The sequence below is a fragment of the Delphinapterus leucas genome, chromosome 16 (assembly GCF_059928025.1).
Source record: "Delphinapterus leucas isolate spDelLeu-1000000601 "Yukka" chromosome 16, BTC_Dleu_Yukka2, whole genome shotgun sequence".
Taxonomy (NCBI): domain Eukaryota; kingdom Metazoa; phylum Chordata; class Mammalia; order Artiodactyla; family Monodontidae; genus Delphinapterus; species Delphinapterus leucas.
The window spans coordinates 11,036,199-11,061,363 of record NC_143144.1 but is presented as its reverse complement, the minus strand read 5'-3'; the positions used below and the strand labels follow the sequence as shown (position 1 = coordinate 11,061,363).

The 25,165-nt window shown below is 38.3% G+C and overlaps 1 protein-coding gene across 2 annotated transcripts in view; it reads right to left on the bottom strand.

The window, feature by feature from the left end:
• Nucleotides 1-25,165, bottom strand: part of RYR2 (ryanodine receptor 2) — a 432,618-nt gene that overhangs the window by 321,903 nt on the left and 85,550 nt on the right. For both annotated transcript variants that reach the window (XM_089897470.1, XM_089897471.1), the window contains exons 13-16: nucleotides 21,743-21,838; nucleotides 3,583-3,701; nucleotides 3,106-3,239; nucleotides 1,366-1,607 (exon numbers count right to left, since the gene is read on the bottom strand). In XM_089897470.1, coding sequence (XP_089753596.1) covers nucleotides 1,366-1,607; nucleotides 3,106-3,239; nucleotides 3,583-3,701; nucleotides 21,743-21,838 — 591 coding nt within the window. The remainder of the gene's footprint in view (nucleotides 1-1,365; nucleotides 1,608-3,105; nucleotides 3,240-3,582; nucleotides 3,702-21,742; nucleotides 21,839-25,165) is intronic.

Sequence of the window (25,165 nt, the reverse complement as noted above, 5' to 3'; positions counted from 1 at the left end):
TTCCCCTAATCTCTGTGTAATGGGAAAACAAGTGAACACGCTTCATTCATTCACCTGAGGACCCATTTTGTGTGGAGTGATACTCGAAGGTAGAGAGAGGGGATAATATCTGAATAGTTATATTATATATTATAAATGTATTATCAAACAGACATTAACCCTATTTCATCTTTGTCAGGTCTTCTGAAAGCAGGGCTCTCTGCCTTTGTTTGGTGGGTAGAAAAATTCTGGAACAAACATTGTGACTCTCTTCTGACCAGCACCGTACACCCGTGTATAAGACACACCACATTACAGCCTGGGTCCCAACCAGTGCCCCACAGGTTAGATGAAATATCCAACATACAGCTTCATCTCCTCCAGGCTACTGAGCTATTGGCACCAAATAAAGGAAAAATTTAGTAAGTATTATCGTTCGATACAACCACATGGAGTGGTTTTCTTTATAAATTCCTTACCATAAACTCTTAGGTTTAATTAAATTTAATTTAAAATGTTCTTTTCATAATTTTTGAGGCCTATAAAGCATTAATAAATGAATACCACTTGATTTGCCCATGAGAGGCAAAGTTCGGCTTTCTGTAATGTAAGGAACCTCTCTCTATTTTCTGTATGTTAAACGTGCTATAAAATATATCAGGTTCATTCTAAATGCAGCTTTATGAATACAAGCGTATGTCTGCAGAATCCAAATGAATTCCAATATCTACATAATCAAAAGGTAAACTTTTAAATAGAGCCAATCAAAATACACATTTTAATAAATCTGAAAAAAGAGTACTATTTTTATATATTACTCATTTTTAATATACTTTCAACCATCAAAGCTTAGCGGTGGTAGCTAGTGAAATGAACTATTCATTCATTTTTAAACCGTTCCACACTTCTGAAACAAAGCATCATTTTATTATGAGCTGACTCCTCACAATACACTTGACAAATTACCAATTCCTGACATTACATTACCCACCAGAAGATGGAACTTAGTCTATTTATTCCAATTATTTTCCAGGATTTGGTTTTGGTTCTTTTTTATATTGGAAGCTAAAGCTTCACACATACCAATTAAAACAAGTAGGAAACATTTAAGTTTTTGCACTTGATTCATGAATCAGAAAGCCACTTCTGAAGTATACCGTTCAAAGGCAAAGAAATCTTTTGGAGAGGTACTATAATTGTAAGAGTTTTCTTTTTCCCCTAGTGAAATTCTGCTTTTTACTTAACACTCTCATCATTTCAGTGTTACATTTCTGAAATAAATGTACCTGATATGAACAGCCCCAATACCAATAGCTTTTAGAAATGTCCAGTGAGGGCAAAAGATTTCCTTCAAAAACACTGTGAAAGAAAATGGATACTACGTACCTGACCAGAGGTGAAGGCCATCAAATCCATAGGAGAAGAGGTCATCTCCGACACCATTTCCACCCCACTCCTCGCCCCCTCCAGGGTAGGGAGAGTACCCCTCCGTTGAAGCCCAGCCCACTCGCAGGTGAGTGGCTTCGGCGGTCACAAATGGCTCGGTGTGGTCCACCATCAACTCATAGTACCATTTCCTATATTGCGCAGACCCTTCGCTGACACCCAGAAAAATATTGGGCCTCATGCTTTAAAGAGATAGGAATAGCATGTGAGAAAATCTGAATAAACCTTTCATTGTCTTAACTTACATTGTGCTATTCTGAATTAGTCCTGCTTCTCAAAGACATATATTACATATTAAATATGTTTCCTTAAGTACAACAAATTATTGGAGCAATCACTGAAGTCTGCAGTGACAGCCAACCTTACAGTTAACATTCAGACACTGATGTTTGCTTCTGGGATAACTTGGCAATGTCACTTAAGGGTCTATTATTTTTTCTTAATTGCTCTTCAGCATATTTTATATCGTTAATCATATTTAAGGGGAGGCACTCAGGATAGCACAGCAGGCCCTCGGACCTAATGGAGTTACTATTAATCCAGGACATAGAGACATTTTCCTAAGCTAAGCTTTGTGTCATACAGAGTTTGAGGCTGAAGCAAGTCATAGTGTTAGTGAAAGAACCAAGGTGATTAATCATCTTTGTTGTTCTCTATGCTTTGCTGTGAAAAGAATAATTTCTAGTTAGTTGTATTTAATTGCATTTTACGGAAGAACTTTTACCCTAAGTTAATACTAGGGATTAGTGAAAGTCTCAGAAAATACTGCTCATTAACGACAGGTCTATTATATAAAGAACCACAAAGGAAGTCTTAAATCAATCTTTTTTAAAAAATCACAACGTAGAAATATACACTAAACCCTACATTTTTGTTTGAACCAGAGTGAAGTAGCAAGTATTTCCTGGACAGCTGCTAAACAGTGTATTAAAGTTATCACCTTCACATATAACATTTCCTTAATTATAAGCTGTATTTATTATTGTTGTTGTAATTATTATTATTATTTTGTATACGGAAGGCACTATGACATGGTGGTGAAGAGCTCAGTCTCTGGAGTTAGACCTGAGCTCCATTTCCAGTTCCAACATTTTAATCTATAAAATGTAGATAACAATAACACTTTGTGCAAACACAAGCAGCGTAAAATACTTGTAAAGCACCTGGCATTGTGGCTGGGACAAAGTACCCAATGAATGTCTGACACCTTGGAAGGTACACCTAACTGAAAATGTAGTTTTATTGCTTATTTGTAGAATTTATTATACTTTGGACATTTGAATTCAATGTCTTTATTATACATAGCAGGCACTTCACCATTGGTATTGAAGGATATAGTGTTTTTAGTTATGTTCTAAGAAGATGTAAAACGTAATTATATATAATTATATCCCTGTATCATTGTCAGCCTGCTCCTGAGGATGACAATGACAATTCGGCTACATATGAACGTGAATTAGAGCTCTTATACATTTTTTTGTAATAAATGTGTATTTTGCTTGGGTCATCTATTGTTGTTATCTCAGCTGATAGGTAGAAAAAATTCCTACACTCTTCCCTGGGGAAATATGTAAAAGATCCGAATCAAACAAACAGACTATACGATGTTTTAGCGACAAAGCTAGAACGTGCATTTTTCGTTATGCTACCAATCTGGCGACGCGGACTCGCTGAACCTACCTGCTGACGTGGTTCACAAGGCGTGTCTGCAGTAACAGGTCTCTTCCTGGCAGAAGATTGTCGCAGATGAGATGCTGGTTAGAACGGACTGCTACCCCATGGCAAACACAGAGGGAGCATAAGACGTCCAGAACCTGAAAAGAGAAGCCACCTTCAGACTCTCATTCCCTTCTCAGGTTCAAGTGTCAGCAGCACCTTCCACAAACACACTTCCTCCAGTTACCTCTGACCCAGTCACTTTAAACATTACAGCCATGTGCCCACTTATTTTCCAACTTTCCTTCATACACAAATTGAGAACTGCTCCATCCTCCCACTGAGGCTATGCATAAGCACTAAGCAGTATTACCTGCTTGGAATGAAAAGGTGAGAAACACTCGTGAAAAATCTGACACACCTTTTAAAAATTATCTTTTAAAAAAAATAGTTTTAAAGTTATTCCAGAATTTATTTCTGGCAATAAAATGGTTCATTTACCTTGTGATTTCTTCCATGCTTGTCTAAAAGTGAGATAATGGATTTAATATGGCCTTCTTTAATAATATTTAGAGCTTCTGGACTTTCTACTAACACACAGTGTAAAACTTCAAGAATACCTAAAGAGAAAACAAAGAAAGGGGGGAAATATGATTAACCAATCGACAATGATCAGTGGCTTTCCTCTTCTCTATGTGTTTATTCAGGTTTTGACTGAACATAATATAATTATTATGTGCTCAATGCATTTGGGCATAATGCATAATATCACAGGGCACCTGTGATAGGGGACAGGTGGTGTTTGGAACACAGGGCTGATAACCAAAGATGATGTCAAGTGAGGACAAGGCAAAGATACAGTGTTCAGCTGAGCAAGCAGGTAATTCTGCCTGCAGAGAAATGAAAGAAAGCAACATTTAAGTGGGGCCACAGAGAACTCATTCATGGCTATTTTCCAGACAGGAAAAGATGGCGGTAAAGTGCTGAATGAAGTCTTGAATGGGGGGCATACCTCATGCGCCTGGGGTACAAAGCCAATAGGGGATGGGACAGGTAGGTTAGGGCCAGCTTACAAAGCTTCTGGACACTGGAAGCATAACCCTGCAATAATGCATCCTAACCCATGGAGATCATTACATTCTCCTGGAGGTTTATAGCAGAAAATGTTTCTTGGTTTGCACATCAAGAGAAATATACAAGTTAACACAAAAATAAATAGAAATATACAAAACCTGAAAAAGAAGGGTAATATTTTTAGGTATTAGCTATCAGAGAAGATAAAATGGAATACATCTTTTCTTAAAGTCTAAAACAGAAATTAGAAAATAAGTCTCATTATCAGAATTTTTCGTGTGAACTTGGAAAGCTAAATGGGTATACGTATATTTATTTTTTCAGAGCAAGCCTGCCTTGTCAACAATGAGAATGTAGTTCATTTGTAGCAATTAGACATAACACTTAGAAAGTGTGATCTCCGTCTGAGAGCTACAGTCTGACATCTCTTAGGGTATTGAGAAGGGTCCCAGAGGAACCTTGTAGAAAGGTTTATTCATTTCAAATGGAGACCACTTTCTTGGAAAAGAAATGTAAAGTGCTCAGGTTTACAAATGGTACGGTAGAGAAGTAATTCACTATTACTGTCACAATTGACACTTGATCCAAACCAAGACAAGGGCTGTTAATACTAATTTCTTCACCAATGACTTAATGTTTTGAAATATAAATGCACATTCAATGAAAAAATACCCCAAAAGTTAAGTTAATTTTTGGCGTGGTTCAAAATCTGTTGCTGTATTCCAACAATCCGTGCCTGTTAAAAATCAACGAGAGCAAAAAATAATAATACAACAGGCTGATGGATAAGTTAAGGAAGATTTTTATATAAGGGTACGGAAACTATTTCTGCTATTATTAAAAAGGTAAGCGATAAAATAAACCCCATCATTCCAAGCTAAAAGAAATGAAAATAACAGAAGGGGAACAGCATTTTTTTTTTTTTGGCTGTACCGTGCGGCATGTGGGATCTTAGTTCCCTGACCAGGGGTAGAACCCACGCTCCCTGCAGTGGAAGCGCAGAGTGTTAACCACTGGACCGCCAGGGAAGTCCTGGGAAAAGCATTTTTAATAGATTAGTCATATGTTATCCTGATGTTTTTGGTTTTTTTGTTTTCTCCCTATTACTTATACTTATTACTATAGAGCACGTGGCTGCCTATGTTTATAAATAAAGTTGTACTGTGTTTACACGCACGTTTGTTCACATATCTTCTTGGAACTAAAAGTATGACCCTGCAGCAGTACATCCTAACTAATAGAGCTCATTTCACTTTCCTGGAGGTTTATAGTAGAAAATGTTTCTTAGTCTCCAAAACAAGAGAAATATACAAAATAATACAAATGGTGCTCTTGCATTAAGAAGGCAGAGCTGAGTGGCTGCAACAACAAAGTCCTATAGTCCCACAACCTAAAATATTTACTATCTGGCCTTTTACAGAAAGAGTGTGCCAATCTCTGCTATAAAACATAATCATTAAGGAAAAAACAAGTAGAAGATCAAGAAAAATAAATCCTTCATGTAAATAAACATTCACGAAAGCCCACAGCATTCATAAACCGAAATATATCAGAAAAGATTAAAGACTAGTTTTTTGGAAATAACAGCACGTATCACAAAATGCAAGAATGGCAATGTGAAAATAAATCTCTGATTTTTCTCATATTCAGCCTATTCTAATGGAAGGGTTTCAGAGTTTTGGGTTTAACATTAAATTTTTTTTTCAGTGGGACCAGGTCAGAGCCAACAAATAAACACCTAGATGAAAAGAACTACTGCCTCTAATGCCGACAATAAAAAGTCAGAGAAAACTATTTTTAATTTTAACTGTTGGAATAAACTGCAAATAAACTGCTTTTACTTTTTATAGCAAGAAATTCCTAAAGGAAAACAATTGGAAACACCAAAAGAGACATTTTCAAAAATAAAAACTATCTAGACTGCTTTATGTATATATTTAAATCATACTGATATATGCCTCAAACAGGTAAAAAAAAAATGAGACAGAGAAACAGTGCTTAATATTAAGTGGCAATAGTTGACTAAAGATGATTTGACATTTAAAATTTAAATTCACTGAGTGAGACCCAGGAATGGTAACAGTACAGAACACTTATGGTCAGAGTCTCAAAGAAAAATTGTATAACTTGGTAGGTCATAACAGAATTACCGGAATGAAAGAATTATGAACATGCTACAAAGTGTAAAATAAAAAATAAAAACCCACCCAAACTAGTAAGACGAAACATTTTGATAAGTTTAATAAACTTATAGAAATGATTCATGAAATTTTGATAACACAGAAATGCATAATGTATAATGTAAACTTTTAAGAGTAAATACAAAATTGGATATATATTAGGACTGCAACTATGTAAAGCATACTTATTTACATAGTTGCAGTACTAATAAAAACACCAGAAGTTATTATATCAGAATGTCGGTGCTAGTTATTGCTCGACTATGAGGGAGACCCTTGAACAACATGGGTTTGAACTGCACAAGTCCACTCACACACGGATTTTTTTTTCACTAAATACATACCAGAGTGCTACGTGATCCACAGTTGTTCGATCCGTGGATGTGCAACTGTGGATACAGAGCCAACTGTAAAGCTATACATGGATTTTCAACAGCCCAGAGAGTCGGCACCCCCAAAGCCTGTGTTGTTCAAGGGTCAACTGTACTTCAATTACACTACTACGCACACTCTGTGATAAGAGCACACCTAACTCTTAAAGTAAGAAACATTTCTAGGTCCTGGTTCAAGGTAGTGACATTGGAGGATTCTAAACTCAACTCCTCCCAAGAATACATCATATCTACATTCATATATGGAACAATTGCCTCTGAAAGAAACTCAGAACTTTACTGAGTGAATCCTATACACCAGGCAAACACAACAAAAAACCCCACATTGAATCAGGTAGGAGAGGCTGAGACACAATCTCGCTATCAACCCCACTCCCAAGCAGCAACCCACAATCGGCAAGTAACTCACAACCCCGAGCTTCTCCCTGAGTAGCAAAGGGCTTGGAACCCCATATCTGGCACCCCTACTTTAAGACCTGCACCTGAGAGCAAGCGCCCAAAACATCTAGCTTTGAAAGCCAATGGGGCTTGCGTCAAGACCCATGAAGCTATAGCAAATTGAGAAAAAGTCCCTAAAGGGACAGCAGGAACTCACCTACCCCAGGGCCCAGCACAGAGGCAGCCAAAAGTACCCAGTCTTTCTGTAAAAGGCTTATTTGCTTACGTTAAAGCTTTGGCCTGAGGGGCAGGCATCTAATTTAACACAAATCGGGGGACCAACTGAAATTCTCTCCAGAGATGGAGGTTGGCGGGCACCACCTTTGTGCTCCCCAACTGATTTGCTTCAGCTCGTGGGTATGTCCTGGAGGGAGCTTCTGTGCATGACTGGTGCCCCAGTTTTTTACACCTAGTGCCCTGATGCACAGGGACATCCCTTCATCACCTGGCTGTGATGGCCAGCAGGGCCTGTGCTCGTGTGTTCCACGAAAGCATAACACCCTGCCCAGGGCACAGAACAAACAGAGTCAACTGAAACCCACCCCCAATTTTCTGTAAAAAGGCTTATTTGCTGTCTTGGAGCTTTGGCTGGAGGGGAAGGTTTCTGGTCTGGCCCACACATCTCGAGACCCCAGATCATCGGTGTCTCTGAGAAAGGAGCTTGTGTACATGTCTGACGCACCGGCTCTTCTGGCTGTGAACCAAAGGACACATCCCTTGACAGCTTGGCTTTGGTGCCAGTGGGGCTTATGTTCAAGGCTTCAATGGGACAGTAGCAAAGAAAAAAACAGTTCTTACCTAGCTATCACCCCAGGATTTGGCACAGAGAGCAGACAGAAATGCCCATCTCCCAGTCTTCCCCTGAATTAGGTATATTTGCATATTTTAAAGGCTGCTGCCTGAGGGTCTGGCTTTCAATCAGCCTGAATCTAGGTTCTGAGATCCTCCTCTTTTAGATGCTGACAGGTCTTGGCATATTCTCTAAAAATAAAGAAACCAACCCATCTATATGCTGCCTACAAGAGACTCACTTCAGATGTAAGGACACACACAGACTGAAAGAGAACAGATGGAAAAAGAAATTTCAGACAAACGGAAACCAAAGAAAGCTGGGATAGCTATACCTGTATCAGACAAAATACACTTTAAGACAAAGACTGTAATAAGAGACAAAGAAGGTCATTATATAATGATAAAGGGGTCAATCCAACAAGAGGATATAATGTTTGTACATATTTATGCACCCAACATAGAAGCAACTGAATATATAAAGCAAATATTAAAAGACCTAAAGGGAGAAACAGATAGTAGTACAATAGTAGGAGACTTTAATGGCCCAATTTCATCAATGGATAGATCATCCAGACAGAAAAGCAGTAAGGAAAATTGCCCTTAAATGACGCACTATACCAGATGAACTGAACTAACATATACAGAACATTCCAACAAAAAGAAACAGAAAACACATTCTTCTCAAGCACACGTGGAGCATTCTCCAGGATAGATAATATGCTGGGCCACAAAACAAGTCTTAATAAATTTAAGAAGATTAAAATCATATCAAGCATCATTTCTGACCACAATGGTATGAAACTAGAAATTAGTCACAAGAAGAAAACTGGGATAGTCACAAATATGTGGAGATCAAACAACAGGTTACTCAACAACCAGTGGGTCAAAGAGGAAATCAAAAGAAAAAGCAAAAAACAGAGCAGCAAATGAAAATGGAAATACAACATACCAAAACTTATGGGACGCAGCAAAGGCAGTTCTAAGAGGGAATTTCACAGTGATAAATGCCTATAATGAGAAAATTCTCAAATAAGCCACTTAACTTTACACTTCAACAAACTAGAAAAAGAAGAAACAAAGCCCAAGTCAGTACAAGGAAGAAAATAACAAAGATCAAAGTGGAAATCCATGAAATAGAGACTAAAAGACAACAGAGAAGGTCAATTTAACTAAAAGCTGGCTTTTGGAAAAGATGAACAAAACAGACAAACCTTTAGCTAGACTCACCAAGAGAAAAAGAGAAGGGACTCAAATAAATAAATGAAAGAGGAGACGTACAACTGATACCACAGAAACAAATTGGGAAATATGTTAAAAAAAATGAATTCTTAGAAACATAAAATACACCAAAACTGAATTATGAAGAAACATAAATTGTGACTAGACTGATTCATAGTAAGAAGATGGAATTAGTAACCAAAAACCTCCCAACAAACACAAGTCCAGGACCAGTTGGTTTCATTGATGAATTCTACTTAACATTTAAAGAAGAATTAATATTATCCTTCTCAATCTCTTCCAAAAAACAGAAGAGAAGGGAACACTTCCGAACTCATTTTATAAGGCCGGCATTTCTGTGATACCAAAAACAGACAAGGACACCACATGAAAAGAAAATTGCAGGTCAATATCCCTGATGAACACAGATGTAAAAATCCTCAACAAAATATAACTGAAACAAATTCAACAATACATTAAAAGCATGTCAGTCCCTCTTCTAGATGGTTTAACCTTCCTTTATTGCCTCAATTCCCACCACTTCCTCCTACAAAGAATGATTAATACATAATTTTACATAAATATTAATCATAAATATTTATTAAGTACCTACCAGGCACTGTTTCAAGCAACAGGGATGAGCAGTAAACAAGGCCTGCAAAGCCCTGGTGGAGCTTGTAGGATCTTTCTCACCTTCAACCCTTCGCGCATATATATATATATTTTTTGTGGTACGCAGGCCTCTCACTGTCGTGGCTTCTCCCGTTGTGGAGCGCAGGCTCAGCGGCCATCGCTCACAGGCCCAGCCGCTCCGCGGCATGTGGGATCTTCCCGGACCGGGGCACGAACCCGTGTCCCCTGCATCGTCAGGCGGACTCTCAACCACTGCACCACCAGGGAAGCCCCCCTTCGTGCATATTAATCTCAGATTTCAACACTTTCCTTTTCTGAGACTGCAAAATCTGAACCATCTTGCAAAGGCAAAAAGTCACCTCACTTGGTGAGTCTTTACTAACGTCTGGGGATGAATTATTCCTTCTTTGCAGTATTGATCACATTTTATTAAAATTATTTACTTTCATTTCAATCTCCCATGAGACAATGAGCCCTTAAGGGCAGGGACTGGTTTAACTGTGCCTAATGCAAAATTGAGGGGCAAGGTATTATACGTATACATTCAGCTATTTGCCTTAAAACTCTTATGGCTGTAACTTTCTGAATCATTTATATTCTCAAGAGCAAGAAAAATCTCTGAGGATATAACAAAATGGCTGGAAAGAACTTAATGGTAATGGGAGCACCCAAGTGCTGGGATGGTAGAGAATGTTCCTCAACTTGTTTTCTGTAATCAAAGTACAATGGCCCAGTTTGCTTTTTATCGATAGATTTACACGTTTGTTACCTGGCTTCCCAAACTGGGGAAGCTCTCCATCTGGGGTCAAAGTTGACTGTGCTATTTTCTATTCACGGGTCATGCCCAGGGCTGTCCACGGTTGGACAAAATTTGTCGAGGGTCTGTATGGAAAAACTGGAAACAAGCCACAGAGCAGAAGTGCTGTATTTGGTCTGACTTTACCTACCAGGAGGAATCTAGTCTGGGGATTTCACCTCAGACCAAGTAGGCACAAGCTCCCTGGTGAACCTTGTCCACTTGAGAGAAGGAGTGAATAGAATCAGACTTGGAGCCACTCCAGCATAGAAGGCCAATGAGAAGCTAGAGCAAAGCCATGGTACTTGTGCTCCCAGTGTCGTCACAGGACAACAAGGAGAACCAATTGACCTGGAAAGCACAATGTCAATCCCCCCAGGATGTTATTTTCTCACCTATGGTCACAAGAGTTTTGCAAAATAAAACAATATTAAAATAATCCCAGAACACCGAGGTAGATGTAGGTTTAGATGGAACCTAGCTCTCAATGCATTAGGGGTAACATGGGTGTGATTCAGATTTGAGAGAAAGGAATTATCACTTACATCTCTACTGCAAGCAACTCCAGAAGGAGTCCATGGCCTCAGCTGAAGATTTCAGCATGGAAACCCCTTGGGCTAAGCTAGTGGTGAGCAAACAGGGAGGCTTCAACCTGGGCGCTAACTGGTGTGAATCACACTGCTCCCTAGTTAAGGAAACACTGAGGACAGGGCACATGCAAAACACACAGAAGGGTGGTATCCACTGCAGGATTGGTGACAGTTATAATGAGAGAAACCATGAATTCCAAATTATTCCAACCACAGCCTGCTTTTTTCTTTTCTCTCTTTCTAGGAGTTAAGATTTTTTGCAACGTTTTGGTCAGACCTTATTATTAGTGTCCCCAGGGCTCACTGAAGGCAAAAGGAAATAAGGAAATTTCTATTTTCGCCCTGGGTAATGAAATTTAAATAAAGTGACACAACAAGTAAGAAGACTGGGGGAAAGACACTGGGAAATGACAGAAAAAAAAAAACATGAAAACACACAAATGTGAAACAAGCAGACCAAAGCTATCTATAGAGGTTATGGGAGATTGTTTCCAGATGCAGTAACAAGATACGCAGTAGACTGTCATGCTTTTAACAGAGGGACTTGTCTACTCAATATTTACAAGGCTTAATGAGGAAATATAATAATGAGATACCGTTAGTATTCTGCTGTTTTATGTACTGGTTACAAACACAGTCTAAAGCCAACGTGCCCAGATTTTAGTCCTGGCAGGTTTTAGGCACATTACTTAACCTCTCTATGCTCCAGTGTCCTCGTCTCTAACATGGGCACAATAATGGTGCCCACCCTGGGGGTCTGTTGTGAGAATATGTGGAAAGCATTTAGAACAGGGCCCGGATCTGAGCAGTGCTATATGATCACCTGCTATTATTTTATGGTTGTAACAAAATAACATAAGAGACAAATAAAGTGAAATAAAAAGGATCAACAGGGAAACATTATAAATATGCTTCTTTTTAAACAGAGGCTAAAAATTAAAAAATAGGAAAAGGTAGGGAAATGCCGAATGGACAACACTGATTAGAAGAAAAATTCAGGGAAAATATTTATTGATCAGCAGGAAGAAATGAAATAAAGGTTATTAAAATAAAATTAGTTAAGGTAGTATATCTGGGACTGCGGTAAGAGAGCAAGAAGGGCAAGTAGACTCAACGGCAGACAATTTTTCTTTCTTGAGACAGCAGGACTGTTGGGCCAAAAATACAGTGAAAGATTAACCAGGTAGCCTTACAACCTTACGAATGCTAAAATAAGACATAAAGCACTCCTGGTGGACAGGAATCCCTTCTCATGATATTATTACCATTATGAGAAAAGAAAAATATGCAAATAATCACTGGTTAGAGAGAGCAGAAGACAAGTCCAGCTAGCGCCATGCTGACTAAACGTCCGAGGAGTCTGGGAGGTTTTTGGGGTACACACCAAATGTGAAGTCATGAAAGAAAGAATATGACAGGTGTAAAGGGATGCATTTATACCTGGGCCTGTGCATTTGAGAGGGTTCTGTAGAGACACACATCTGTTGTTTTGTTCCACTAATTTAAACTAAACTGCCAATGAGTCACAACTCACATATCCCATCCAAGCCATCCTTCTTTCATGGGTGGGCATGAACATGGAACTAGAAATGGCAGAAGATTCTAGTTTGAACTGGTTGGGAGCTCAGTTGGCCCTCACCCAGAACAAACAGCAGGAGTTGAATAATGAACCAGTATTTAGCATAATTACAACACATCTTTTTTAACATTTACAGTGAATTTTGCAGGTTACAGATTGAAGCGCTGAGAAAGGAATAACTTGTTATTTTACCGTTTTATGGGTATAAATTTGAATTCAAGGAACCATTTCAGTTTCAGTATGAGATGAACTGCTAAATTTATTTTTTTCACTTTTTAAAACAAATAGAGAGGGAGAAAAGAAAAAAAAAAAGTAATACAAATTTTGCTTTCTTTCCGTAACAGAGGGCTAACTTGTGAAATAAAAAGAAGTCACCCTAAATAGGGCTTCTGTATCTCACTCAAATAGAGAAAGAAAAATGATTTAAATTGACATCAATATTAAAATATATAAAGGCTTAAAAATAATGATCTTAAGAGATATGGTCACAAGCCAAATTGGGAAAACACATAATGGCATATACTTATAATTTATAATAATGGTTTTGAGGCTAGAGAAGAAAATGGTCTCATTAAATCCTGAGCTAACATAAAGCTGAGAGGGAGAGAAAAGTGACAGGAATGAGATTAAAATATAACAGAACTTGACAAAAATAGGAAAATGAGAGGAAAATTAATAAAACTGGAAGTTAGTCAAGGTAAAGGTATTGTTGCACTGTTATTCATATACAGAAAGGTAGAACATTAGGAATGCCTTAGCAAGAAAAACAAAAAAGTTGGACCTAGGGCATTTTCTTGGAAGATAAGATGAACATGAATCCAAAGTTTCCCATGGTAAATAAGCTGAAATAAAACACATAAAATGAGTAATGTAATTATAATGTACCACCCTGCCTTAGTTAGGCCTCTGATGGTTTGCTGCCTTCAGTTTAGGGAGCAATGATTTATAAAAGATAGACAAACTAGAGAAGTTAAAGGACAGCTAAAAGAAGAAAAGAAAATGTCAATTAAAGGCAGTTTATGATACAACAGAGTTAAATAATAATGTTAGAAATTTTATGCTATATAAATGTTTGTATGAATTGTCATGTCTCAAGGCCTATGAAGTGCTGAGTGCCAGACAAGACGCCATCAATACTTTAAGACAATCTTACCTTGCTATTTATTTTTTTTCATTTATTTGTTCATTTATCACTGAGTACATAAAATGGGCCATTCTCAGTGTTAGGTCCTGGGTATGAGTAAAGTGCAGAGCAAAAATTGATACAAGCGCTGCTCTTGTCAAGTTTACAGACCATGCAAGTTCAATTCTAACTCCATTACTTTCTTTGATCTTAAAAAAATTACCTCTGAGCTTCTTATCCTCAGATTCTTCATTTATAAAATGGAAATTATAATGGAACATACCTTATAGGGTTACTGGGGGAATCCAGTGAAATAATACATATGACGCTGTCAGCACAGTGCCCTAAATTAAAATTTCCTTGTCCACACAATACAGTCATTAAAATGTATACAAATCCAACAACTGTGTCTCTCTGTGAAATATTAGTATCTATAGAAATTCTGGCAGATGTAATTAAGTGCTCTAATGCCTTTTAAATAAATATTTAGAAGATCTACACATTTCGGCATCTTCAAGATGGATTTCTCCAGGACAAGAGAAATACAGATTAATCAACTCTTCAAAAAGGTACTTGCCTCAAAGCAGCAAATATTTATTGAGAAAATTATTTTTTTGGGCAGAAATGTAAAATGATCATAGCATCTGCCTGAGCTTTATGTCAATTTTGAAAGTTCTCTTGCAGCATGAGGACAAGTCAGGGGCATTCTTTCCGATAAGCACAAAAGAAACAAATACAAAGGGATAGAATAAACTAATTCTGATACTTGCCAAGTGTGAAAAAAGGGGAAGGAGAAAAGTTACACGATTCATTATTTAATGAAAAACCACAATTTCAGATAGGGTGTTAAGTGCAGTCCTGAGATATATCAATATGCACGGAGCAAAGAACAGCTTAAAAATGCATCTAATAGTGGATATAGTTTTAGGAGGGTAAGCAACTGCTTCCGACCAGAGAATATCAGAAAGTACTGGCAGAGACCTTCAAAATACTTAGTCACATGATGGAGAGTAGTATTTTAGATCATTCACCTCTAAACTGCATTATGTAATGTGATTCAAGAGAGCCAAAGAAAGAGGGGACACAGTGCAGTGATGCCCAAGAAGGCTAGCCGGGTTAAGATACCCCCCAAAATCACTTCCACCTCAGAAATTCTACGAATCTGTCAACTGAGCTGGTCTATTTATATGAAAGGGTTATTATTCCCCCTCATGGTATTAGAAGAATACAATTGCACATAATCATTTGCTTCCCCCCACCAGAGGGGCACCTATCATGAAGGGAAAGAGCATGAAATAGAGCCATACTGCAAGTGACACAGTGTAATTATTTCACCAAAGATGACGCTAAAGAATATTTAATAACCAGAATGGCATGAGCAAAACTCAAACAGACAAGACACTGGCATTAAACAGTCATCTATCAGCAGCAAACAGAAGAGCTGATGCAAATCAATTATACTCCGATAAAATTCTGGAAAAAAATGAAAAAGCGCTGAAACGTCAGTTCTGTCCATGACAATGAGACACAAGTTCAGTACCTGAAGAGGACTAGAAACCGACCAGGTGAAATGCAGAGATCACCGTGGTTGTGGTTTTGTTTTTAATAAGCAGTTTTTCTCAAGTGAGCCCTCCCTGGATAATATAGTTTCTCTGAGACAAGACTTCCTCTTTTATTCCTCTCGCTAACCAGGATTTTGTAGAATGCCACCCTAAAGGGCTGTGCGCTGAGAAAAATACAATAAGTAAAAGTGGGGAACACTCCCATCTCCAAACCAACCGTGGAGAGTCTAAGGAAGCAGGATGGAAACGTGAATTCCAGGAACCGCCCAAGAAAACCCCTGGGAGACAAAGGCTCTCTCCAATTGGTGGGAGGTGGCAACTGCAGCATGGATGGAGACCAGGCACCCAGGACAGACGAGACAAGGGTAAGGCTGCCATAAAACAAGTGCTTGCCCTTGGCTGCAAAACCGGCAGCAGCAGCCCAGGCCGCTGGGGCCAGTGTGGAGTAATGTCAGGAGAGCACTATAGCCCTCCAAGGTCAGGGAAGTGACCAAAACAGGTGCCAACTGACCCCTGCCCTTGGGCAATCAACCTTTCACATGTTTCTCATCTAAATATTCAGGTGGCTGGTTAATTAAAGCCTAGGGAGACCACCTCTGTATATCATGCTCCTTTCTGGGGTTTAAATCCCTGGCCTACAAAGCCATCTCTCTATAAAAGCCAGGGATGCTCTCAGCCTGGTCACTTCCGGTAGCCTTCACACTTTAATGTTTACTGCTAGAAATTAGTAATGTGGTTAAATGGTAACTTTGGAAAATGATTATAAAATCAATTCTATGTTGCAAAGCACTAAATTTTTTTTCTCAAATATGAGACAGTCGATTTTTTTCAAGAACCATTTTCTAGAAATGTAATTTGCCATCAATCCCACACATGGATTTTTAGAAAAGCATTCTGAAAAGGACACAGATTTTGGATAACCTAGCGACTTGGATCATGTTTGCATTCAGAAAAGAATGTTCTCATTTATTTGGACTTTACTTTGGGGGAATTCTTTCTTCATTTTTCATATTGCTGGTGAGATATTTCAAAATACAGGAAGTCCTCCAAATCCGGACCTCTGTCCCCTCTTTTATCTTTCCAGCTACAACTTAAAACTTTACTGAGAAAGGAAGAAGTATGGCTGTATACTAAGTTTTCTAGCATCATTCAAAAGTGAGTAATTTTGACAAGGGTCTTAGCTATTATTATTTTTAATTTATTTATTTTATTCTTTTTTTTTTGGCTGCATTGGTCTTCATCGCAGTGCGCGGGCTTTCTCCAGTTGCCGCGAGCGGGGGCTACTCTTTGTTGCTGTGTGCGGGCTCCTCATTGCAGTGGCTTCTCTTGTTGCGAAGCATGGGCTCTAGGCACATGGGCTTCAGTAGTTGTGGCACGCGGGCTCAGTAGTTGTGGCTTGCGGGCTCTACAGAGCAGGCTCAGTAGTTGTGGTGCACGGGCTTAGTTGCTCCGCGGCATGTGGGATCTTCCCGGACCAGCACTGGACCCATGATCCCTACATTGGCAGGTGGATTCTTAACCACTGTGCCACCAGGGAAGCCCCTTAGCTAACTATTAAATTAGTAACCTTTAATTTCTAATACATGATTTCAAACATTTAGAGGGGATATCTTTGAAAAATGTATTCTCTGCTTCCCTGTCTTAAGTGACCCAACAGCATTAAACATAATTTATATATCCTGATGACCCAAGATCATTATTAAAAACACCAATCATTGTAATGTGCTCTAGATGAATCTCTGGATGCAAATGGATGATTATGGTGTGGGGTTACAGAGTCAAACACATATTGATCCCAACAGCTATCATAAAAGATTTTCTTTAAAAGGTCTCCAGTATCATCATGGTTCTGATTTAGTGCTTCTTATAAGGTTCAGGTACATAAACTCCTGGGTTTAACATAGCTGACTTTCTGCAAAATCAAAAGCTTTCAATCAAGAGCTAAAGTTGCCTTCTCCATGGCTATCTCCTAGAACACTGTCCATTTCTCTGTTAGCATTAGTGTTGTATGAATTTCTGGTATCACTTAAAAAGGTTAGCTGTGATTTCTGCATCCCTAACAGTGGATCTCATAATATCCTGTGAACTCATATTCTTTCTAACTCAATTGCTCACACCTAAGTAGATACTAAGGTGGAAGAGTTTCCTACACACAAGATTCTGGGACAAATTATTCCACTGGCTACAAATTTTTCCCTTTGAAAAATGATGAGCTTATGCTTTGCAAGAAATAGCTGTGCCATCTTTGGAAGCTTTAAACTATCATGTTTCCAGGTAGCAAAAGCTGGATTGGACATGAGCGCAAAGCTCTGGCAACTCACGACCACTCAAAGCCCCTCATCCTGCTTAGCCCCAGAGGGACTTCATTCATGGCACTGGCTAAGAGTAGGAGGAATTGGCAGGAATCCCTAAGAAGGCCATTTTGATCCCTGCAAAACTATCTGGGGGGATAGACTGTGTAAAAAATAAGACTTAGAAAAAATATGCAGCCTCCTGACCAGCGGACTGTTCTTAGCCACCTCTTGAAATGCTCAAAAAGTATTTCAAGGGTTAAGAACATCCTAAAGAAACACCCAGCCTTCAGAAATACATCAACTCAATCAGTGTACTTGCTCATACAAGTCTTTTGTCTTTTCAATTAAATCTGGCCCAGAGACACAGTCACACATGAAGTCTGGGCCAATGTCCGATTTATCTCCCCTGCCCCGCAAGAAATTCATAGCGGCTGTTCTTAAAAACTGATCAGATATTCTAAGAAGGCTTTATGCAGCAGCGATACTGGTCAGCTTTAGATAATGCAAAATGTGAACCAAAAACTCAGCTGCCTCTTTATATCGTATAGTGAAAGAGCAGTTGGCTGGGTAGCAGATGCTGCCGGGGCCCTGGTCAGACTCTCATCCTCTCCATTCAGTGAACACTGCCTGATTTCCAGCTGCCAGAGTCTGCATTTCTTTGCTTTGAGATTTGTTGTGACCACAGCGGTAGCCGGAGGAGCCCCAGAACTAACGCCTCCAGGGGGCAGCATCAACCAATGAGAAGCTGGTTATTAACACTCCACCCCCCTCGCCGCTCAGGTGGGATAGCTCTAAGGCATGGGTCCGCAGAATCACCCCGCCCCCAAGTAGCGCCAGATTCCCACGGCGGGAACCTGCTTATCAACGCACCCTCTCTGGCCCCTTCTCTACCTTGGCTCATGTCCACTCACGCCCCTGATAAACTTGCCCTTCGACCCTTGTCTCAAGCTCTACTTCTGGTGGAACCCAAACTAAGGTAAGCTTTTTCCCTAACACATCCTTTTGCTGACTCTTTTCATGTCTTCATCAGATTTCTACTTAAGTTTGCACCAGTTTATTTTGAGTTTTGTCCATTGCCCTTTTCTGAAGGCAACTGAGAGCTCGTAGACCCCCAGCTCTGCTCTGCTGCTCATATACAGACACAGAAGCTACTCGTACAGCTGGGAGATTGACAAGCAGAGGAGAGTGTGTATTCAGCAATCCCAGATAGAGAGAAACGAAGATGATGTATACGGAAGCACTCAGTAAACAATACAGCATGATTGAAGTACATTTATATTATTTCTGTGTGTGCATATACATATATATGCATGTCCTTATTGTTACTGTCTCTTTTAAAAACTAAGCAACATTCTACTTCCTCTAGGGAAAAAACGCAGTTCACGAAAAGAATAAATGTAGCTACAGCAGAGAAACCTGTTCAGTGAAAAAAATTTTATATACTTAAAAACTAGGAGGCTACAAGGTATAGTGAACATATTTCAAGCCTGACTGTGAGGGAGCTGGTTTTCATCTTGGCTGTAAAAATTAATTCTAGCATCTCAAAGCAGTCGTTTCAAGGTTCTATGCCTCAATTTTCTTCCTCCAAAGTGAGAATGTTAGGTGAAGCATTCTCTAAGGGTCCTTCCTACTCTTGACTTTCACCCTGCTCTCTCAGGGCACAAGTCTTCTATTTTAAGTAGAAATGCCTGCGACCAACACCTGGATTGGGAAATGATCATAGCAAGTAGCGATTTGTAGGCATTGGAACTGTGCCTATAACTGACTGAACTGAAGACTGTAAACATTGGACTCTGTATGGCTGAGCCTGAAACCATATGCAAGCCTCTGTGTCCCTGTCCTTTGAAGTGAAAGGCTTTTGCTTTAGTCTCCCAGGCCTCCCTTAAGTCTCAAAAGGCTGGCTCAAGAGTTCAAGATTAGGAAATGTGAAGATGCAGAAACAAAGAACAGCCTTGGGCCCAGAAACTAGTAAAAATGTATACTATAAATCTGCCACATAGAATCACAGAACTCCCAGTTCCCTGAAAGATACAGATAAAGGCCCAACACACATTGTTTTTATAGGATTGTTTTTATAGGAAGCGGACCCCAACGAGATGAAAATTGCTGACCGCAAGTGCATACACTCAGCAGTGTTTGAAACCAGAAGGTTGATGATGCTTGAAACTTCACCTTGATGCCAACCAATCCGAGACCCGTGCATGAGCTGATCACACACCCTGCAGCCCTCTCCCTCACAATGCCTTCTCTGAAAGCCACTGGGAAGCTTGGGTCTTTTGAGAGTGAGCTGCCCGTTCTCCTGGCTTGGTGTCCTGCAATAAACGCTGCACTTTCCTTCACCACAGCCCAGTGTCGGTAGACTGGCTTTACTGCACCCCAGTGAACGGACCCAAGTTTGGTCCTGTAACAAGCTTAAAGGATGCTCTGCTCTGTTCTTTCCTTCTCTCTCCCTCCTCTTTTCCTTTGAGCTTTTTTTGCTGTGCATTTTTTAAAAAGTGAAGCAGCTGATCTGTCCAGAATTCATACTGCATCCTGAAGGTTGCTCTGTTCCTTTCTCTTTCCAGATACTCCATGGGCCAGGGAAAGAGACCAGCATACTTTTTGTATCTACTGGAGCTTTCCAACAATTCTAGATGCTTTGAACCAAGAATTTATCCATTTTGCAATCCCTGCCATCATCTTACTACTATTTGATCACTTCCTCCTAGTAGCTATTCAGTTTTTCCTTACTGAATATATTCCATATTGATTCATAGTCATCTCATTCATGCTGTGATACCCTGAAAACCCTTGTCTCATAATTCTTGCACCTTTTTTGCCTCAACAATCTCCTTTTCTATTTTTGCCACCCAACAATCCAGGAATGCGTCAGAACTCATTGTTACTCAAATTTCTCTTAACTTAGATTTAAGTTCCTGAATCTTAAACTTTGAAATTTCACTCTGCGACTTAAAAGGAACCTCCTTTGACCATAGCTATCTGTTCTTCTACCTCTCTATCCATTCAATTCCAACAAACCTGTCCCTGAATGGGTCTTCATCATGAAAAGTCATGGAATTATTTCTGTCTTGACAGGTATATTATTAAGTGAATTCAAACTGTCATTCATTCAATCAACAAATACTATTAAGCCCCTACTAAGTGCCAGATGGTATGGCAGGTCCAGAGAATACAAAGATCAATAAAACCGAGGCCCTACCTTCAAGGAGTTCACTACTAATGTAGGAGATGGAGAGGAAAAATAAATAACAGAAATGGGCAGTAGTGCTATAGAAGGGCAGCTAACGGAACACTAGGCAAACAGGTGGAGGAGCAATAGATTCAGTTTGGGGTGTCCCCGAGGCAATCTGCGGTGCCAGAGTTCAGGCAGGCCTGGTAAGCACAGGTATATCTCCACAACAACGTAAAAGTAACATACTTGTTAGAGACAGACGTATCAGATTTATTGCCTTTAACTATTTTACAATGATGCAGACTGTTTATTGGTATTTATTAAATCCCTTTAAAATAAACTATTGTGCTACATGATTTGGAAAACTAATTTGTTTTCCAAACCTGTCCACATAATCATTTGAAGACAAGTTAAAAATGTGAATTCCAAACCAATCCTTTTTTTTCAAATTCAATTCACTTAAAGAACAAAAACAATTCACCCAAACCAATCCTTTTACCTGTATGGTACTGTAATGTACTAATGTATTAGTACATCAGGAATAATTGACTTGAAAAGTAATGGGAATTCTGGCTCTTCAGTGGCTTTCCGAAATTCATTCTTTTTTAAATGTAAATGAAGATACGGTTAGACTGCTTTTCAGAAATAACTAATGAAAATACCAATGATTTTAGCAATCAGAAAACTTTCTAACCTAGTAAAAGGAAAACGTTTATATTGCACTGAATCTCAGTTTTTATTGTCTTAAGGGACATAAAATAGAAAAAAAGAGAAAAAAGGAAAAATATATCATAAAAAGGAGATAGTGGAAAACATACCAGAAGAAGCTTCCAGTCTTTCCAATCGGCTGATTAACCAGTCGAGGGAGCCAGAAAATTGAGCACAGTTTTTACGATTTCCTCTAATTAGAGCCGCTGCAAAACAAAAAGCAGATTTCACATTTACGTGATTTTCTAGTTCAAAACCAAAGTAAGTTAATAGTAGCCATAAAATGTTGGATCGAAAACAAAATACCTTTATTTTATACCTAAAACTCATACAAATACACACATATATATATACACAAAAATTGAGACATTAAAAAAAGAATTGATATTTATTAATGGAGACTGAAAAAAATACTGCTTATTAGAAGGACTATATTTTGAGAAAGTTAACATTTCATATTGGAAAGTCATAATGAAGGGTAATGGAAAAACCAGTGTCCTGGGAGTTTCCTCACTTGGATTCTAATACTCCTTTCTTTTAATTAGCTGTAAGACTAAATTATTTAATTTCCCTAGAGCTCAATTTTCTCACCTATATAATGAAGAAGTTAAGATAACATCAGTTTACCAGAAAATGTGGCACAAAATACTAGGAGATAGAACTGGTAACTATAACAGACATGCAAAGAGATATCATTATATGTTACAGGAAAAAGAGGGTGGGAGGACAGAGGGCTAGTAAGTTTGAAAACCATTTTTCCCCCGTATCTCTTCTTTCCATTTAGAGATTCACAATGCACATTAAAGACTCTAAGTAAGAACTAACCCCTGCAATGAAGTCATCTATTCTAACTTTGCTTAACCTAGTGTTTTTCTACACTTCTTTGACCAAATAACCCATCTTACATGAAATTCCTATGTGACCCTTAGGATCTCTTTCAACCCAACTGATATACTCAATTTAAAACTTTTATTGTTTCTAAATCATTCACTTCTTTCAAAGCAAACGTGGTAAATATTTTATGTAAATTCTACTCTTATACCCATAAGATTGTTCGGAAACTGTATAACTGTTTATAAAGGGCTGATGAGATTTTTATATAAAAAATATGTTTAATGTGAAAAAGATGTTGCTATAAGAAAAATCACTATTTAAAATCTGGTAGTGCTAGGAAACAGTCTGAAGAACTGAAGTTTGAGAATACCACCTGTTCATCTCCTTGTTAAGAGCAAAACAAAGGAGACCCTGTAGCAACAGAGTTCAATTAAACTTAAAGACTTCCTTCACATTTCCTCTTTCCTCCCCCAAAAAGTTGTTGCCTGGCCTGAAAGTAAGAAAAGAAATAATGACAGAAAAGACAGGAAGGCTTCAGTTCTTGCAACTGCATGAGAAAAGCTCTTTTGTGAATGGGGCCCCCATAACACTTGTACAAATATTACAACGTAATGTATTCAATTACTTAGGCTCTCTTCCAGCTCTGGGACTAAGAAGAACCAGCTACACACACACACACACACACACACACACACACACACACACACAGGGACAAGTGTGTCAAGGATGAGGTGTAGTAAAGGAATGAGGAGTCCTATATGCTCAGTGGGACTTCTAATTTTAACCTGTAGGAACATCTGTAGAACAGCAGCAACTGGGGGAAAGTATACGGTGAAGTTTTTGAACCTTTGTAGAGTTTCATTTGTTTAAAATTTAACCCACTCCTTTAATTTTGACTTCTGGTTTTTAAAATTAAAGATATTAACTATTTTCTAGAGGTCAAATGTTACAGATAAGGTAATTCTTGAAGAAACTAATAACACACAAATAAATAAACCCTTTTAATAAACCATGGAACGTTTAAGAAAATCATACAGTAAGCCACAAAGAAAACTTCATTAAACTTACTACAAACAAAAATGGTGTACAGGCTATGTTCTCTGGCAACAATGTAACAAAATATGAAATTAGTAAGAAAAACAGAAATAAAAATAAACCTACATAAAAATTTAAACTCTCTCCTAAATAATTTTGTAGTCAATGAGGGAATCAATACCACCATTTTAGAATATCTAGTAAACATCAAAAATAGCAATGCTACCTTATACAATCAGTGGTCGATGGTAAAAACTGTACTTAAGGAAAAATAAACTAAACACTTTAATCGCTAAGTAACAGGGTGAAAAATGTTAACTAAACACTCCTTTCAAAATATACAAAAAGAATATCAAAAATACTAGTAGAATAGGAAAAACAGAGAGCAATAAAAGCAGAAATGAATATGTTAGAAATAGAAGTGATCTATGTAATAAATTGAAATATGATTGATCAATATGGTCAAGGATTCTTTTTTTAACTATAAGCTATATACCAATGACATTAATCAAGAAGAAAAGAGAAAAAGAACAAAGTTAAGAAGAAAAAGGAATTATAAACACAGCCACTTTATATATCTCTGTACTGGAATTTTTGAACATTTAGGTAAGAGGATGGCCTCCAAATATATCTTTTTTCACCAGAACTGACCAAAGAAGAAAATCTAAATAGAGTAACAAACCACGAGTAACATTGAGAAGTATGTCAAAGACCAAAAACTTTTCTTTACATTCAAGAATTAAGTCATTTCTATAATAAACTGTTCCAAAGTAAAGAAAGAAAACCTCCCTACTTTTTTACAAAGACAGTATAACTTTGATATCAGTGCCTACCAAAGAGAGTATGCATATAAGAAAACTAGAGAGAATGGGAAAAGAATCTTAAAAAGAGGGGATATATGTATATGTATAACTGATTCACTTTGCTGTACAGCAGAAACTAACACAACATTTTAAATCAACTAGACTCCAATAAAAAATTTTTAACAAAAGGAAAACTAGAGGGAACTCTTACCTATGAAAGCAGATCCCAAAGTCTTATACAAGGATGGTATTTACAAACCATATTCAGCAGTGCATTAGCAGCATTAACTCAAGTGGGGCTTCAATACTCCAGTGAGACAGAAATGTATTAGGAAATCTGTTAATAAGTCACATGAAACAGATGACGATCTCAATAGACTCTGTATGTACTTCTAATCGAAAGAAAATTGAACTCAGTGAAACAGAATGCCTCCTGAGCATTATGAATGTGTGTGTGCATGTGTGTGCACGTGCAGAGTATGTTTCCCAAATAAACAGAGTGTGTGACTTATTATAATTCAGCAAGTTACCCATGAAAAAATCAGCTGAGTTTCTGAAGTAATGGAAAAATATACAGAGAAACACAAGAAACTCATCCTAACACTATTTATAATAGCAAAGCACTGGAAACAGCTTGAGTGTGGGCTAAATAGATGATGACATATCCCTTCAGTAGGGTGGAGTACATCCACTAAAGCCTGATGAAGGTTTATAGTCACTGCCGAGGAAAGATGTCCACAATACAGAAGTCAGTGGAAACAAATGCTATAAAAGAATACTGAGACTGCGATCCCATTTCGGTGAAGTAAATGTATATACTTGATAGGCACGTGCACAGAATGGAGAAATTGAGTTTTTTAG